Genomic DNA, 15496 nt, shown 5'->3' with positions numbered 1-15496 from the left:
TCAGTTCATACGTAAGCAAGTAGGACTTACGAGGATTACGTGAGTCATGCTGCCAGATCGTTCGTAACACTCCCCCCCGGTATATCCTGCTGATCAGGGTGTACCGAATTAATCACATCTAGAACGGCTATTTTGGCGCCAGGTCTCTCAAAGATGCCACAGGCTGTCTTCAAAGTGGCGCTTCTAACCTTTCCATCTTCACTCTTTCGTACTTGGATCACTTTGCCTTTAGGCCAGCAGTTCCGGGGGTTACTAGGATCAACTATGTACGCTATATCACCGACTTCGATTGGCTTTACATCTTTAAACCACTTGCTTCGCTTGGTTATGGTGGGCAAGTACTCCACTATCCAACGTCTCCAGAAGGCGCTTGCTAGTTGCTGCGATGTTTGCCAGTTATGACGCAATAAAATGTTCTGAGTAACTGGTTCCGCGATGGGCTTAACTCCACTGGAGCTACCTAACAAGAAGTGGTTAGGAGTAAGTGCTTCTTCCTCTTCGTGGTCGATGGGGATATAAGTTAATGGCCGAGAGTTAACCGTCATTTCCGCTTCCATTAAGACTGCACGAAGGAGTTCATCACTGGGACGGCTAGTTGTCAAAATATGTTTAAGCACCTGCTTTACTGACCGAACTAATCGTTCCCACGCTCCGCCCATATGTGGCGAAGCGGGTGGTATAAAACGCCAGTTGGTTGCAGCAGAAGTAAAGGTTCTTGTGATGTGATTTTTATCTATCAGATCAAATGCTAACTTCAACTCCTTCTCAGCACCTTTGAAGTTCGTACCATTATCACTCCATATTTCTACCGGACTACCTCGGCGCGCCATAAAATTACGTACAGCTAGAATGCAGGAGTCTGTCGAGAGCGAGTATGCGATTTCAAGATGCACTGCTCTGGTTGTTAAGCAGGTAAATAACACTCCGTATCTCTTTTCGGTACTTCTTTTGACCGTAACCAGGAGTGGACCAAAGTAGTCAACGCCTACGTAGGAGAATGGTCGACTAAATGCTGAGGTCCGGAAGGCGGGCAGAGAGGCCATCATAGGTGGCCGAGGTTGAGATGCTCTGTTTTTACAATGCTGACAAATACGTCGAATCTTATTGGCCACTGTTCGTAGTTTTATAATCCAATAGAATTGCCTTATCTCATTCACCACTGTTTCCAAATTTCCATGATGGTACTTTACATGGAAGTGGTTAATGATAAGGTACGTAACATGATGATTGGAGGGCAATAATACTTGATCTGGTCGCCCTGTTATCTTAACTCGACCATTTATTCTCAAAACGCCGTGATCATCCAGATAAGGTGATAGCTTCAGAATATTGCTGGATTTGTCAACTGGCTTTCCGGCTTCTAGAGCTGCGATAGAGTCTCCGAAGTTGTCGTGTTGCGCCTTTCTCCAAAGATAACATTCCGCTTTACGAAAATCTTCAGTAGTTGGTCCATTACCAACAGGTTGATTATCTCGAATAATGCTTAGCCAGACCCGAACACAATACATTGTCAAAGCTGTTGCACGAAGTAGACGGTTCCAAGTTGAAAATCTCAGTGGTTCTGGTACTACCTGATGCTGTTTTGAGGTTGGGTGATGAAAGCCAGTAAATTGTGGACGCAGTTCTTCAGTTGCAATGCATTGCAATTCGTCAGACATAACCCACTTGTCAGGCGAGAGGTACAAGAATGATGGCCCTCTAAACCATCGACTGTCATTAGAAAAGTCTGGATCACCATTCCATTTGGTTGCTTCGTCGGAAACGTTTTCCTCAGTTGGAACCCAATGCCATTGGTTGACGTCGGTCAGCTCTAAAATTTCGCTAACCCGGAAGGCTACAAATTGTTTATAGCGCCGGTGATCGGATCGTAGCCACGCTAATACCGTTCGGGAATCTGACCAGTAAACGCATTTATCAATGTGGATTGAGTGCGATTCGATAACATGTTTGGCGAGGCGAGCACCTAGAAGTGCTGCTTTCAGTTCTAAACGAGGTATGGATATTAGCTTCAATGGCGCCACCCTTGTTTTGCTTGCGATCATTGTACAGCTAACCGTATCGCCATACGAGTATCGAAGGTAACAAACTGCTGCATAGCTAGTTTCACTTGCATCAACGAACGTGTGTAATTCGATTTGTGGAACTCCGCCAAACACAGTTCGCATATAGCATTTGGAATTCTTAGACTCTCTACTTTCGGAATTAGTTTCAGCCATCTTAACCACTTGGCAAATTGATCATCAGGGATTGGAACGTCCCAGTCGCATCCAGCTCTCCATATCTCTTGTAGTATAACCTTTGCATATATTACGTAGAAACTGAGGAGTCCAAGAGGATCGTAAATAGTCATGACCAAACTCAAAACCTCGCGCTTAGTAGGCCGCCTTTGATAAAGAAATATGTCGGAATCTCTATACTTAGCGGACACGCGAAATGCGAAATGGTCGCTAGACGTAATCCACCACATGCCTAAAACCTTTTCAGTAGGCAGTTCACGATCAAAATCGAGAGATAGCTCATCGAGCGGATTCTCATTTAGGGCAGATAATACCCGACTCGAATTGGACAAAAAATTTCTTAAATGAAAGCCTCCACGTGCATGGACATGACGAACGTCTTGAGCTAATTTAATAGCTTCTTCTTCGGTGTCCACACTTACCAACATATCGTCTACGTAGTGATTTTCGGTGATGCACTTTGAAGCAAGAGGAAATTTTTCTTGAAAATCTTCTGCATTCCTATTTTTTACATATTGCGCGCAGCTTGGTGAACATGTGGCCCCAAACGTCATCACTGTCATTGCAAATGTAGTCGGCTCATTAGCGTTTGGTTCATACCAAATAAAACGTAGGAAGTTTTGGTCTTCTTGTCGTACACGAACTTGGTGAAACATTTCAGCTATATCGGCTGTCACAGCAAATCTCTTTTGTCGAAACTTAAAGAGCACCGAGTGTAGAGGAGTTGTTAGGTCTGGGCCTTTCAGCAGCATGCTGTTTAGGGACACTCCATTTACCTTAGCAGCTGCGTCCCAGACTAGTCTAACCTTTCCTGGTTTATTGGGATTGGTAACTGCAAAAATCGGCAAATACCAATATTTTTTGACGGCGGAGTCGAGGGGTCCTAAACGTCTGATATACCCCTTTTGAATATAATCGCGTATCTTTGTGTGAAGAGTTTCAGCGATATCGTGGTCTCGTTGCATCCTTTTCCGTAGACAGTTCGCCCGAAATAGGGCCATTGATAAGCTATCGGGAATTTCAATGTCTGGGTGCTTCCACAATAAGCTGGTCTCAAAACGACTTCCAGTGCGAACGGTGAATTTTTGTAGTTGCTCCAAAGCAACCTCATCCTCCTTAGACATCAAGGCAACAGGTTTGGTTGACACACCTAAGTTGTCGAGGCAAATGTACGCTTTGGTAATTTCAAGCAGTTCAGCTTGAGCAGAGCAATCACAGATGTGATAAACGTGGTGTATAGGATCGGCGCCGGCTTTTTGCATCGAACCTTTCAAGGTCCATCCTAATTTAGATTTTTCTGCAATTGGCCCATTCTCTCCCTCATATATGGATTTTATTGGAGATCCAAGAGCCGCGTTATTTAAGCCTATCAGCAGTTGTGGAGTGGCGTTTGAATAAGAGTGCAATGACAATCCTTTCAAATGTTTGAATTGAAATCGTAGTTTGTTAGCGTCGAGCGATTGAGTAGGCAACTGGAGTTTCTTCACAGAGCGAACACCTTTAAGAGAAAATTGCCTATGCCCATTTAGAGCCGATATAGTCAGATCGGCTACGACAGACTCGTTCTCGTACCGATGTGTGTCGCCAGTCCAACGTAGGCAGAGTGGTTGTGGTGTTCCTCTTACATTCAGCTGTTTTAAAAGCTCTTCGTCGATGAGTGTAAGAGATGAGCCATCATCTATGAAGGCGTACGTTGATACACTTTCCTGACCAGAGTGTATGACTACTGGTAGTATTCGAAACAGTGTGCTTTCCCCTGTTGCTATATGCGCGTTAATGTTGGTAGAATGCTCTCTGGCTAGCATTTTGACATTACTTGACGCTTTCGTAGTTACAGTTTGAACGAATTCGGAGTTGTGTAAAAGTGGATGATGACTGCGTGTGCATCCATTAACGCCGCAAGGTTTGACCCAATTACATCTATTCATCGAATGCGTTTTCAAACATCGACGACATAATTTTAGTTTACGAACAACTTGCCACCTTTGATTTCGTGGCATTACCTTGAAAGAGGCACAATTAAAAACTTCACTACAACTTCTATTGCAAACCATACATCTTACCGAACTGAAATGATGATTAAGTGCCCCTCGTTTGCGCTCACGTATTGGATCCTTTGGAACGAGAACGCAGTTGGCACCTTGAGCCAACTGAAAGAGCCAATCACTGAAGTTTTGTAGATTGCATGCTGTTAAGCTCCGCTTATGCATTCCCCAATATGCTGGCAAAAGCCCAGGTAATTACGAAACCAACCGCTGTTCAAATTCGGGATTGTTCAAATGACCAGTCAGACCAGATACTGACATCGTTGTACAGATATTTTGCACTTCTACGGCGAAATCGACTATAGATTCCAAATGGCTCTCCGATGGTGGCGGTAGTTCACAAATTTGGCGTTGTAGAACACTGATGATCAATTCGGGTCTACCAAATTTCATTTGAAGAGTGGCCATAACTTGATTGACGCATGAAGAGTGCAATAGCAGATTTTTAACAGCCTTTAGCGCTGGACCTTCCAACGCCTGTCGCAGTCTTAGCAGATTCTCTTCGTCAGAGAATCCACAAACCTCTGTAGTTTGATTGTAAGCGGCATAAAACATCGGCCACTCGCTGGGTTTACCATCATATTTGGGTAATTCTTTAGTAAGGCTGTTACGAGAAGCAACTTGCTCCCGAGTCAATCGGCGAGAAGTTGAAGAACCAAACGATAAGCTGTTAACGCGCCCAGCTGTCGGAAAAGTTGTATTACCTGATTGCGGCAAAACAGTCTCTGGATTGAGTGTTGAATTCTGTCGCAACTGCTGTTCAAGTGACTGTATTCGGTTCAATAACGATTGAAGAACCGGTGTTTGAATATCAGTTTCACCTTGTTGACCCGTTAACATTCCGGTTGGCATACTGTTAGGTAGTGGAGACCCGCTATTTGTAATACCGTTTAGAACAGGAGCGGTTACATTGAATGGCGCCACAAATTGTGGTGGCAGCTGCAGCATTTGGGGTGGAAGAAGCGCTTCATCCCTCAACCTGGTTGAGATCCTAGGCATTGAATATTGCCTTTCGTCCAAGTCGTCATCAAAACCCATTGCGTCTATGCGATCCAAAAAGCTATGCTGTTCTCTTAATAAAGCCTCTCTCTGTCGTAGGATTTCACTTTGCTCTTGTAGCAACTCGGCGCGACGGCGGAGACCGAGTGAACCAAAAGAATTTGAGGAGTGAACAGGACTTATGATTTCACTTTCTTGTAGATGTGCTTGTTGGGGTGATACCGTATATACCCGACTTCCATTTGGAGGAGCTGCATTTGATACGCCTGCGTTCGAACTCTCAGCGTGTGTCACAGGAATGCGCTGATTAGAAGCCCGATCAGTACCACTATTATCCTCCAGGTTGCTCACAATTGGAAAGCTGGTTGAGGTAGTGAGATTGGTGGCTGCAGCGCAATTAGGACCAAGAACGAAATTGGCAGGTGCAGCAGACGATACTGAATTATTCGCGCGCGACATTATAATTTACGTTAAATGTAGTGCGCGATGAGGGTGGAATAAATTTTTTAAGATGTTAATAAAAATGCGAGAAATTTTTTGCAATTAACTGATATAACATTTAATACCGAATTTAAAGGTTATTCAATGTTAACAAAAAAAATCAATGGTTAATTAAAAAATTTAGTCTCAACTGCACCCTCTGAACGTTATCGACGGTATGATCGTTCTTCCCATTGCCTACTTTGCTAAATATACTAATTGCTCCCGGTTTCCTAATTGGACCAATCAGAATGCACCACGTTAGCTTATGCGTAAGGAAGTAGGACTTAAAATAATTGCTCCCGCTTTGCTTATTAGACCAATCACAGCGCGCCACGTCAGTTCATACGTAAGCAAGTAGGACTTACGAGGATTACGTGAGTCATGCTGCCAGATCGTTCGTAACAATAAGCATAGTTTCATAATTTTAATACGTACTTTGTTGATCCTGATTCCCATTGAACCAATATTATTCGACACAAAGAACATAAAATATTCGGAGTCCATGGTTTATCAATATTTTTAGGCTCAATACCAAAATATTTTAAATATATATGTTGGATCGAATCTCTAAACTGCCTCCGATACCGTACAAGAGTATATTCACCGCATATGTAACGGAACATATCCGGATCGTTGGTACACTCAAATTCTCGCGTACGTTTACTCATTTTATTTTTAAAAATAGCTCACGGTTTCTTATATTGTAATTATAAACTGGAACCGGCGAGCCTTACAGATATTATGAACTTTCAAGGGGCATGTATCCTTATATATAGCTTGATCGCGAAAAAATAAAAAAAGGCAAAACCCACCTAAACAAAAAAGTTCCTTCATATTAACGAGCCGGGAAAAGAAAATACTACCTGCTGTTGATCTTGGCCTTAAAAAAATTAACGAATTTACCAAGATATGTGTGTGTAGGTATGCATGTGTAGGTATGCATGTTTGAATTAAATTTATTTGCATTAGGAATTTTCCGCAACTAATTATCCTTCGAAAATCTGCCTGTATACCTACACACATGTTAAGCAAATTAACATGACTACAGGGGTTTCGAACCTGACACCTCTTGCTTTCGATGCAAACTACCTATTACAACAGTACTTGAGTATTACTGTTCTAAAAGTATTATTTGATTTTTTTAAACGAATAGCGTTATTAGTTTATTCTAATGATATTCGAAAACAATCCCACCCCTACTTTACACACTACATACGCATATACATACGTATACATTGACTTTGGGCGACTTGGATATATTTATTTGATCATGTGCAACTTTCCTATTTATCCATGGATTTTGTTCGTTGGTAGCTTAGTTTTTTATAAAGAAACAGGACTTCATATATAATATAAAAAAAATTTAAAAATATCTTTTGTTTTAAAATTTTTTCCTTGCCAAAGATTATTTTTTTTTAATTTTTTCATAAAAAAATTTAAAAACACGAAGTGATTAATCAATTTCTCAGAAATTATAAGGCCTATGGAAAAATTGAGTAGACAATATTTTTAGGAAATTTCATTCACCTTTATTTTCTATAATTTGCAGTAAGATTGCTCAACTGGTCTGTGAGATATACATGATTGAATGAAGACACCTTTTTTTTGGTCGAATAACGGTAAATTCCAAATATCTCAAAAACGTATCCATAAAAAAAGTTTATTCGATTTTCGAACTTATTTCACATACAAATTGAATAGTGGCGGGGAACAAAAAACAAATTCAAATTTGTGATCCATTGTAATCGAAAGCTGATGTCGACGGGACGCAACGTGGAAAGTATCAAAAACGAAATGTTGAACGCTAATGTTAATAATCGATGAGTGTCTATGCTAATGTTGATGACCGAATTGTGTGGAAAGGTGTCGCCGCGGCGCAGTGAAGAAGCGAATGTTGGTAGCGAATTGACGTGTCGAATTGTTTAGAACGAAATGTGTCTCCTATCCTGTTGTGTAGAAGGGGTGGATGCTTAACTCATTTAAATACCTCCTTTGGTTCGAGCCTCGTATGGTATTCGTCCTGAACATGACGGAGCTTCTTATATTGCTCAGTGTCAGTTTACACAGCTGTATTAGTTTTGCAGGGATCGCGGTGGTGAATGTCTGGTCAGTTGTTGATTTTCCAAGTCTAAAGTCACACTGATAAGGTTCAATCAGTTTGTTGACAGTGGGCTTTAATCTTTCAGACAATTCGCTCGATAGAACCTTATATGCGAACTTGGGGAAATTTATCCCACGTGTTTAAATTAGTTAAGCATCCACCCCCTCTACTCGGTAAAACTGGCGCATCCTAATGCTACACCGCAATTCACCACAGACACTACCGCACAACTCAAAGGATGGGCAACGGGAAAGCAGGCACAATTCGTCACATACAATTCGATCATCAACTACGTTCTATACTAAGCCGCGTCAACGCACCGTATAATTGGATCTTCGCCAGATTTCGTCTTAACCCGGTTCCTGTGAGCGATCAACTCGATTTAGGAACAATTTCACAGTGCGATTTAAATATACATATTTACAATTGTATTGTATTTTAAAAATAAAACAAATTAAAGTGAATGGTACAACCAATAACCTGCGTACTTTCATATTCTTCGTGGGTGTAAATGGGATTTGAATACCCAAATAAACTGCAGAAGTAATCATGGTCCTTCGAGCTTCACAGAAAGGCACTATGTGAAATAACGGGTGATTTTTTTGAGGTTAGGATTTTCATGCATTAGTATTTGACAGATCACGTGGGATTTCAGACATGGTGTCAAAGAGAAAGATGCTCAGTATGCTTTGACATTTCATCATGAATAGACTTACTAACGAGCAACGCTTGCAAATCATTGAATTTTATTACCAAAATCAGTGTTCGGTTCGAAATGTGTTTCGCGCGCGTGTTTTGTTCAGCGATGAGGCTCATTTCTGGTTGAATGGCTACGTAAATAAGCAAAATTGCCGCATTTGGGGTGAAGAGCAACCAGAAGCCGTTCAAGAACTGCCCATGCATCCCGAAAAATGCACTGTTTGGTGTGGTTTATACGCTGGTGGAATCATTGGACCGTATTTTTTCAAAGATGCTGTTGGACGCAACGTTACGGTGAATGGCGATCGCTATCGTTCGATGCTAACAAACTTTTTGTTGCCAAAAATGGAAGAACTGAACTTGGTTGACATGTGGTTTCAACAAGATGGCGCTACATGCCACACAGCTCGCGATTCTATGGCCATTTTGAGGGAAAACTTCGGACAACAATTCATCTCAAGAAATGGACCCGTAAGTTGGCCACCAAGATCATGCGATTTAACGCCTTTAGACTATTTTTTGTGGGGCTACGTCAAGTCTAAAGTCTACAGAAATAAGCCAGCAACTATTCCAGCTTTGGAAGACAACATTTCCGAAGAAATTCGGGCTATTCCGGCCGAAATGCTCGAAAAAGTTGCCCAAAATTGGACTTTCCGAATGGACCACCTAAGACGCAGCCGCGGTCAACATTTAAATGAAATTATCTTCAAAAAGTAAATGTCATGAACCAATCTAACGTTTCAAATAAAGAACCGATGAGATTTTGCAAATTTTATGCGTTTTTTTTTTTTTAAAAGTTATCAAGCTCTTAAAAAATCACCCTTTACAAGATTAAATCTACATACATACATACATAAATAAAAATGAATCGCCAAAATGTACATATGTACGCTCATATCTTTCATACAACTGAACCAAATTTGATAATTCTTTTTTTAAAATGTTCGTTGAAGTTCAGGGATGGTTTCTGCGGAGAAAAATTCGAATAATTGCCGGAAAACCCCTAAAAACAGCTCTTTTCTTTTTCTCATACAAAAAAATAAATGTTTGTTCGTTAGTAAGCTAAGAGAACGGCTATACCAATATTGATGAAATTTTAAGAGGTTGTTCGTTGTGAATCAAGGAAGGTTTATTTTTATATATACTTTTCATGAAAAGTCGGCAAATTGGATATTTCCAAAAAGTAACTTTTTCCATAAACATTTTTTTCAATTTTTGATTGCTTTGTTTTTCAATATTTTGATTTGTAAATTATTTGAATAGTTCAATTTCAGTCGCTTGCTTTTTTATTCCGGCTATTCAAAAGAAAAATTATTGAAAATTATGTGTGTTTCATGTGTGTTTATGTGTGTTTCACCCAAAGAGGTCAATTGCAGATTGAAATTTGTTACGAATCCACCAAGAGGTCGCCCTAGTATCGGTCCATCAAAGTATGGCAGCCCAAGGCAATGCAAGAAGTACTCCCAGGATGCGGTGACATACGTGCGGAATTATGGATCGCGGTCAGTCAGCAAGCGATCGTCATGATGTCACAGCACTACTTTTCAAACAACAGTTGCGATGTTTCATGGAGTTTAACTTGGAGTAGTGTAGGTATATGGGGTGCTGTTAGATGCTAAATGTACTCTGTTGAGTGACAAAAGAGAGGTTTGTCGCACGTACATATTCTTCTTTGGATGGTGGATGGTTGTCACACCAGATCAAATTGATGAACTCATTTCTGCGGAAGTTCCTGATGCAGAGAAAGATCCAGTATTATATGAAGTGATGAAAACCAATATGGTTCATGGACCTTGCGGACACCACAATCGCACTTTGGTTTGTATGTCTGACAATAAATGCACGAAACATTATCCATGCGAAATGATGGATATCCACACTATCGGCGTCGCTCACCAGACATCAATGGCAGACATTTAGCATTCAATTTAGAGGCGTAAATATCGAAGTTAACAACATATCAAAGTTGACAGTACATGGATCGTACCATATTCGCCACTATTGTCTAATTCACATTCAAAAGTCATGTGAATGTTGCGTATTGTAGTTTGGTGTAATCGATAAAAACACGTTTGTAAATAGGTCACCATAGGAAGCAACATGGCGGTTATTGGTGTTGAACGACACGGTCGATACGTGAACGGAAATAAAGCGCTTTGTAGGATATTTACTTTTGCAATTCATGAACGTTTTCCGACTGTTGTGCGTCTCGAAGTTAATTTGGAGAATGATCAAAGAGTCCATTTCAACCCAGAGAATACAGTACAGTCAACAGAAACACCACCAGCAACAAAATTAACATTGGTGAGTTTTTTCTCTACTTCCGTCAGTGATCTGTTTGCGAGAACATTGCTCTATTCGAAATACGGTGGTGTCAGCCTTTATCTTTACGATAACATCTACCAGCTGGGCAGCGGCACCTTCCCAATTAAGGGACCGGACATTCCGGGTGCATGCCCTCAAATCATAGTCCTTATTTCTTTTGCCATGGTCGTCATCATAAGGGGGGTCTCTCATCCGAGGCTGTTTTTTTTTCCTTTTCATTGGGGGTGTTTTTTTTACGTGGCGGGTCCCAAACCCAGCGCACAACCCTATGCAGGGGATGTTTCGCCCTCTCACTTTAGCTCTCCTTCAAACGGATGTTCTTAGGCTACCCAGAGGATACTTGGTCAAAGACCGAAAGTCGTGAGCTGCTTGAGTCATATGTAAAAGAATCGTTTCTTGTCATTCCCAGGTGAATGGCGATCAGAGAAATTTCCTCACTTGCGTGAACTTCTACACATGACTCCATCCTCCATCCAATCCCATATGCCGTTTATCAATTCACGAAAGATGGACTCGTCACGAATTTTTATACGGACATTGGCCAAATTGTCGTAAGTACGATTCCTTGAGTGTACGGGCAATCTTAGCTGCCACAAATGCCTATGTTGTTGACTTAAACTTGAAAAATCAAAGTCAAATTCCAGGAGACTTGCGGTCATACAAATCGATCGATCGTCTTGACAATGAAGACGACACCATGAATTACCAGTGGAATTTCTAAAGTCTTTGGAGAGGCCTGGTACGAGGGCTGCTATAGATATTTCTGGCCTAATAATGAAAATAGGCATATTTATCAACGAAAATGTTTTTTTTTTTTTGGTTGGATTTGGCTCGTCTTGGAAGACCCACACGGTCGATTGCTGTTTTGTTTCGGGCTCATACGCATAGATCCATGATTCGTCACCTGTGAGGATCTTATAAACGTCTTTTGAAGCACCACGATCGTATTTTTTCAGCATTTCTTTACACCAATCCACACGAGCCTTTTTTTGAGCGATTGTCAAATTGTGCGGGATCCAACGAGAACAAAGCTTTTTTACGGCTAGGTGTTCATGCAATATCGAATGTATGCTGGTGCGAGAAATGCATAGGCATGCCTCTATCTTCTTGCATTATCAGTTCACGTACGGCATCGATGTTTTTGGCACAACGGCTGTTTTTGGACGACCTTCACGGAATTCGTCTTTGAGCGAGCGTCGGCTACGATTGAAGTCGTTGTAGCAGCTTTTCACTGTGCTATAGGATGGTGCTTCATAGCCATAAAACGATTTTAGTTCATCGATGCACTCTTGTCGTGATAATCCACATCGAAAGTTGTGAAATATGATCGCACGAAAATGTTCACCAGTTAATTCCATTTTTTGGCCGAGATAAATTTTTTAATTCCCTGTAAATAAAACAATTCACGATTTCATTTCAAAAATATTCCGAAAACCATCTTCTCTGTACATTCACGCACCGGAACAAGCTGCGTTACATTGAAGAAAAATGTAGACAAATAGCAAATAAATGTTTATCAATACAATATGAATTTTTGTCTTTTCATTTCAAAACACATAATTTCACGCAGGACAACGGCTGCGGGGTAAATATATATACATATAGTACTAGTGTGGTTGCAAAATAAAAAAAAGAATAAACAAAGTGCTGAGACCCAAACAGAACAAAAATAAAAAACAAAAACAAAGGGCATTTAAAAGGCTAAGGAATATACCAAGCAGTTTAAGAACGCAAAAACACGGTGAAGTGACAAAACTAACAAATAATAAATGTTCAAACATAATACGATATACAAAACCAAAAATCAAGTTGGTGACTTGGCAAAAATATATGCATATACATATGTATGTATACAATAATCAAAATTTCGGTGACAAAAACATAAATTTGCAAAAACAAAATATATAAAACTTTACAAACACAATAAAAAACATAAATTAGGCGCGATCAGTAAAACAAATATACATATATACATACAAACATCCATAAAAGTGCAGTGCAAAACAATAAAACTATAATAAAAGAGCAGGCGCGAAATACAAACTAAAATAATATTTTGCGGGCGCGAATCGCAAGAAAAACCAACAAAATACATAACTGCAAAGAGCGGGCGCGAAATAATCAAACAGGAACTGAAAACATCAAGCAACAACAAGCACAGCAAAGGACTGGAGGAAAAAGCCAAAGGCACAAGCAAAAGCACACGCACGTACAAATATCCATATACATACCCTCATAGTTCCCAGTAGAGATGAGCGATATGGTGATTTTTCGATATCTGTGATTTCAGTGATTGCTATTTTTAAATCACTGTGACTTTATATTGCTATTGCTATCGCAACTAATTCGACGTTAAAACGTCGTTGTTGTTATTGTAGCGGCAGATTCTGCTAATTTGACATTGTTTGGCCGAATAAAAGTCCTGATCTGTTCCACTTACGTAGACCCGACTGTCGTGGGAACGACGAAAACATTTTGTCGTTATTGGCGGCAAATTCTCTTTTGGCTCCTGTAACTCGAGTCAAGTTTTTCCGTCTTTCTTTTCACTACATTTTCGCAAATGTTGGAGCGGTTCGGCTACCTGACACTTAGACCGTATAGCATAGTTCATTTGTATGTTGGTATGATGGTTTCACACATTTCTTAGAAGGAATTACCATTAGTGTGGTGATAATTTGTTTGTTTAGAATACTTTTAATATTTTCAAGATCTAATAATTAACGAGAGTTTCCTAATCTTTGGGAAAATATTAAAACCCCGTAATTTTTTTATTCCATAATTTTTTCTGAAATTAATTCTTGTTTTCATCACAAAAAGCTTTCATATTTGGTTTTAACAATAAGTAAAATTAAAAATTTAATTAAAACAAATTAAAATATTCCATAATTCCATTTTGCTTACATTTCATCTACCACTTCAAACATCTGCTATACTTCACTTCTTTTCCTTGATACATTTCCTGCCATTATTAAAAATTATAAGAGCGTTACACTCAAAACTTCAAACCCCTATGGCGAAAAATAGCATATACGATATATATTTATGTACAATACCCTGAAGAAATTGTTACTTTTCTGCTATTTGCTATTGTGATCTTAATTCACAGGTTCGAACTGCTATCGTAAATCACAGGTTCGAACTGTGATCGCAATTCACAGGTTCGAACTGCGATCACAGTTTCGAACTGCGATCGCAATTCACAGGTTCGAACTGCGATCGCAATCGTATATATGTTTAACAAAACAATAAGCGGGATTGCATAAACCTAATAAGCAAAGGCACAAACATTATTCAGAATTATAAAATATAAAAGAAAACAAAAAAAAAAACATACACATATGCAAATTTTCTAATGCGATAATATTTATATACATATATTTACTTATAAAAATATATACAAAGTGCATACGGGAGAATACCTGCAGAGAACGTATTTATATTTATAGAGAAGGTCCAACCAGAGAACTTAAAACATAGAGAAGGTGCAAATCGGATTCTGTATGATGTTCAATTGGATGGCTAACAGAGCTTATAAGATTAGTGAAGAGAATCCACCATTCTCGCTGCTGTTTAGCAGAAATGAGCACGTTCAATGGCAGAAATAAATATATGTAAAACGACTGAGAATAAATGAAGAGAATTGTTTTGTAGAAAAATATACAAAATATACAAAGTCACACAAAGAATGTGAAAAAGCATTCTCTGAGTGACATATGCATGCTTATATGTATTGTATGTATTATGTGAACCATTGTCACATATGCGTGATTATTTTATATTGATATTCATATTTCCGAAAAATGGTCAAAATTTTATGTGATAAAATTAAATAAAAAATAATTTTAAATAAATTACTATTTCAAAAATTATATTAATTTAAATGTGCTCATATAAACACTTCATTTCATTCCTTTTATTTCTTCAAAAAAATTAATGACCTTCATGAAATATGGATATTCGCATTATTTCGTTAACATTTCCATATTCGTAGCAATGGAGTTTCTATGGCATATACTAGTGATGAGCGATATTTCACTACCGGTGATTTTTTCACTGTGATTGAAAAATCACAAATCGCAAGTGCGATCACTTTTCATAAATAGCAGTTCGCTTCTATGAACTGCGATTGCGATCGCAGTTCGAACCTGTGATCGCAGTTCGAACATGTGATTTACGATAGCAGTTCGAACCTGTGAATTACGATCACAATAGCAAATAGCAGAAAAGTAACAACTTTCTTCAGGGTATTGTAAAGGGTGATTTTTTAAGAGCTTGATAACTTTTTTTAAAAAAAAAACGCATAAAATTTGCAAAATCTCATCGGTTCTTTATTTAAAACGTTAGATTGGTTCATGACATTTACTTTTTGAAGATAATTTCATTTAAATGTTGACCGCGGCTGCGTCTTAGGTGGTCCATTCGGAAAGTCCAATTTTGGGCAACTTTTTCGAGCATTTCGGCCGGAATAGCCCGAATTTCTTCGGAAATGTTGTCTTCCAAAGCTGGAATAGTTGCTGGCTTATTTCTGTAGACTTTAGACTTGACGTAGCCCCACAAAAAATAGTCTAAAGGCGTTAAATCGCATGATCTTGGTGGCCAACTTACGG

General features: G+C 39.3%; 1 protein-coding gene across 1 annotated transcript; it reads right to left on the bottom strand.

The window, feature by feature from the left end:
- Nucleotides 1-44: 44 nt before the first annotated feature.
- Nucleotides 45-2042, bottom strand: LOC125776122 (uncharacterized). The gene has a single exon (XM_049447002.1). It carries the CDS (start codon nt 2040-2042, stop codon nt 45-47), a length of 1998 nt encoding a protein of 665 aa, XP_049302959.1.
- Between the last annotated feature and the right edge of the window lie 13454 nt (nt 2043-15496).

Source organism: Bactrocera dorsalis, chromosome 2, assembly GCF_023373825.1.
Source record: "Bactrocera dorsalis isolate Fly_Bdor chromosome 2, ASM2337382v1, whole genome shotgun sequence".
Classification (NCBI taxonomy): domain Eukaryota; kingdom Metazoa; phylum Arthropoda; class Insecta; order Diptera; family Tephritidae; genus Bactrocera; species Bactrocera dorsalis.
This window is presented reverse-complemented; position numbering and strand designations above follow the sequence as displayed.

Excerpts from the sequence above, each read along its gene's own strand:
- LOC125776122 (XM_049447002.1), bottom strand. The coding sequence starts at position 2,042 with ATGATCGCAAGCAAAACAAGGGTGGCGCCATTGAAGCTAATATCCATA.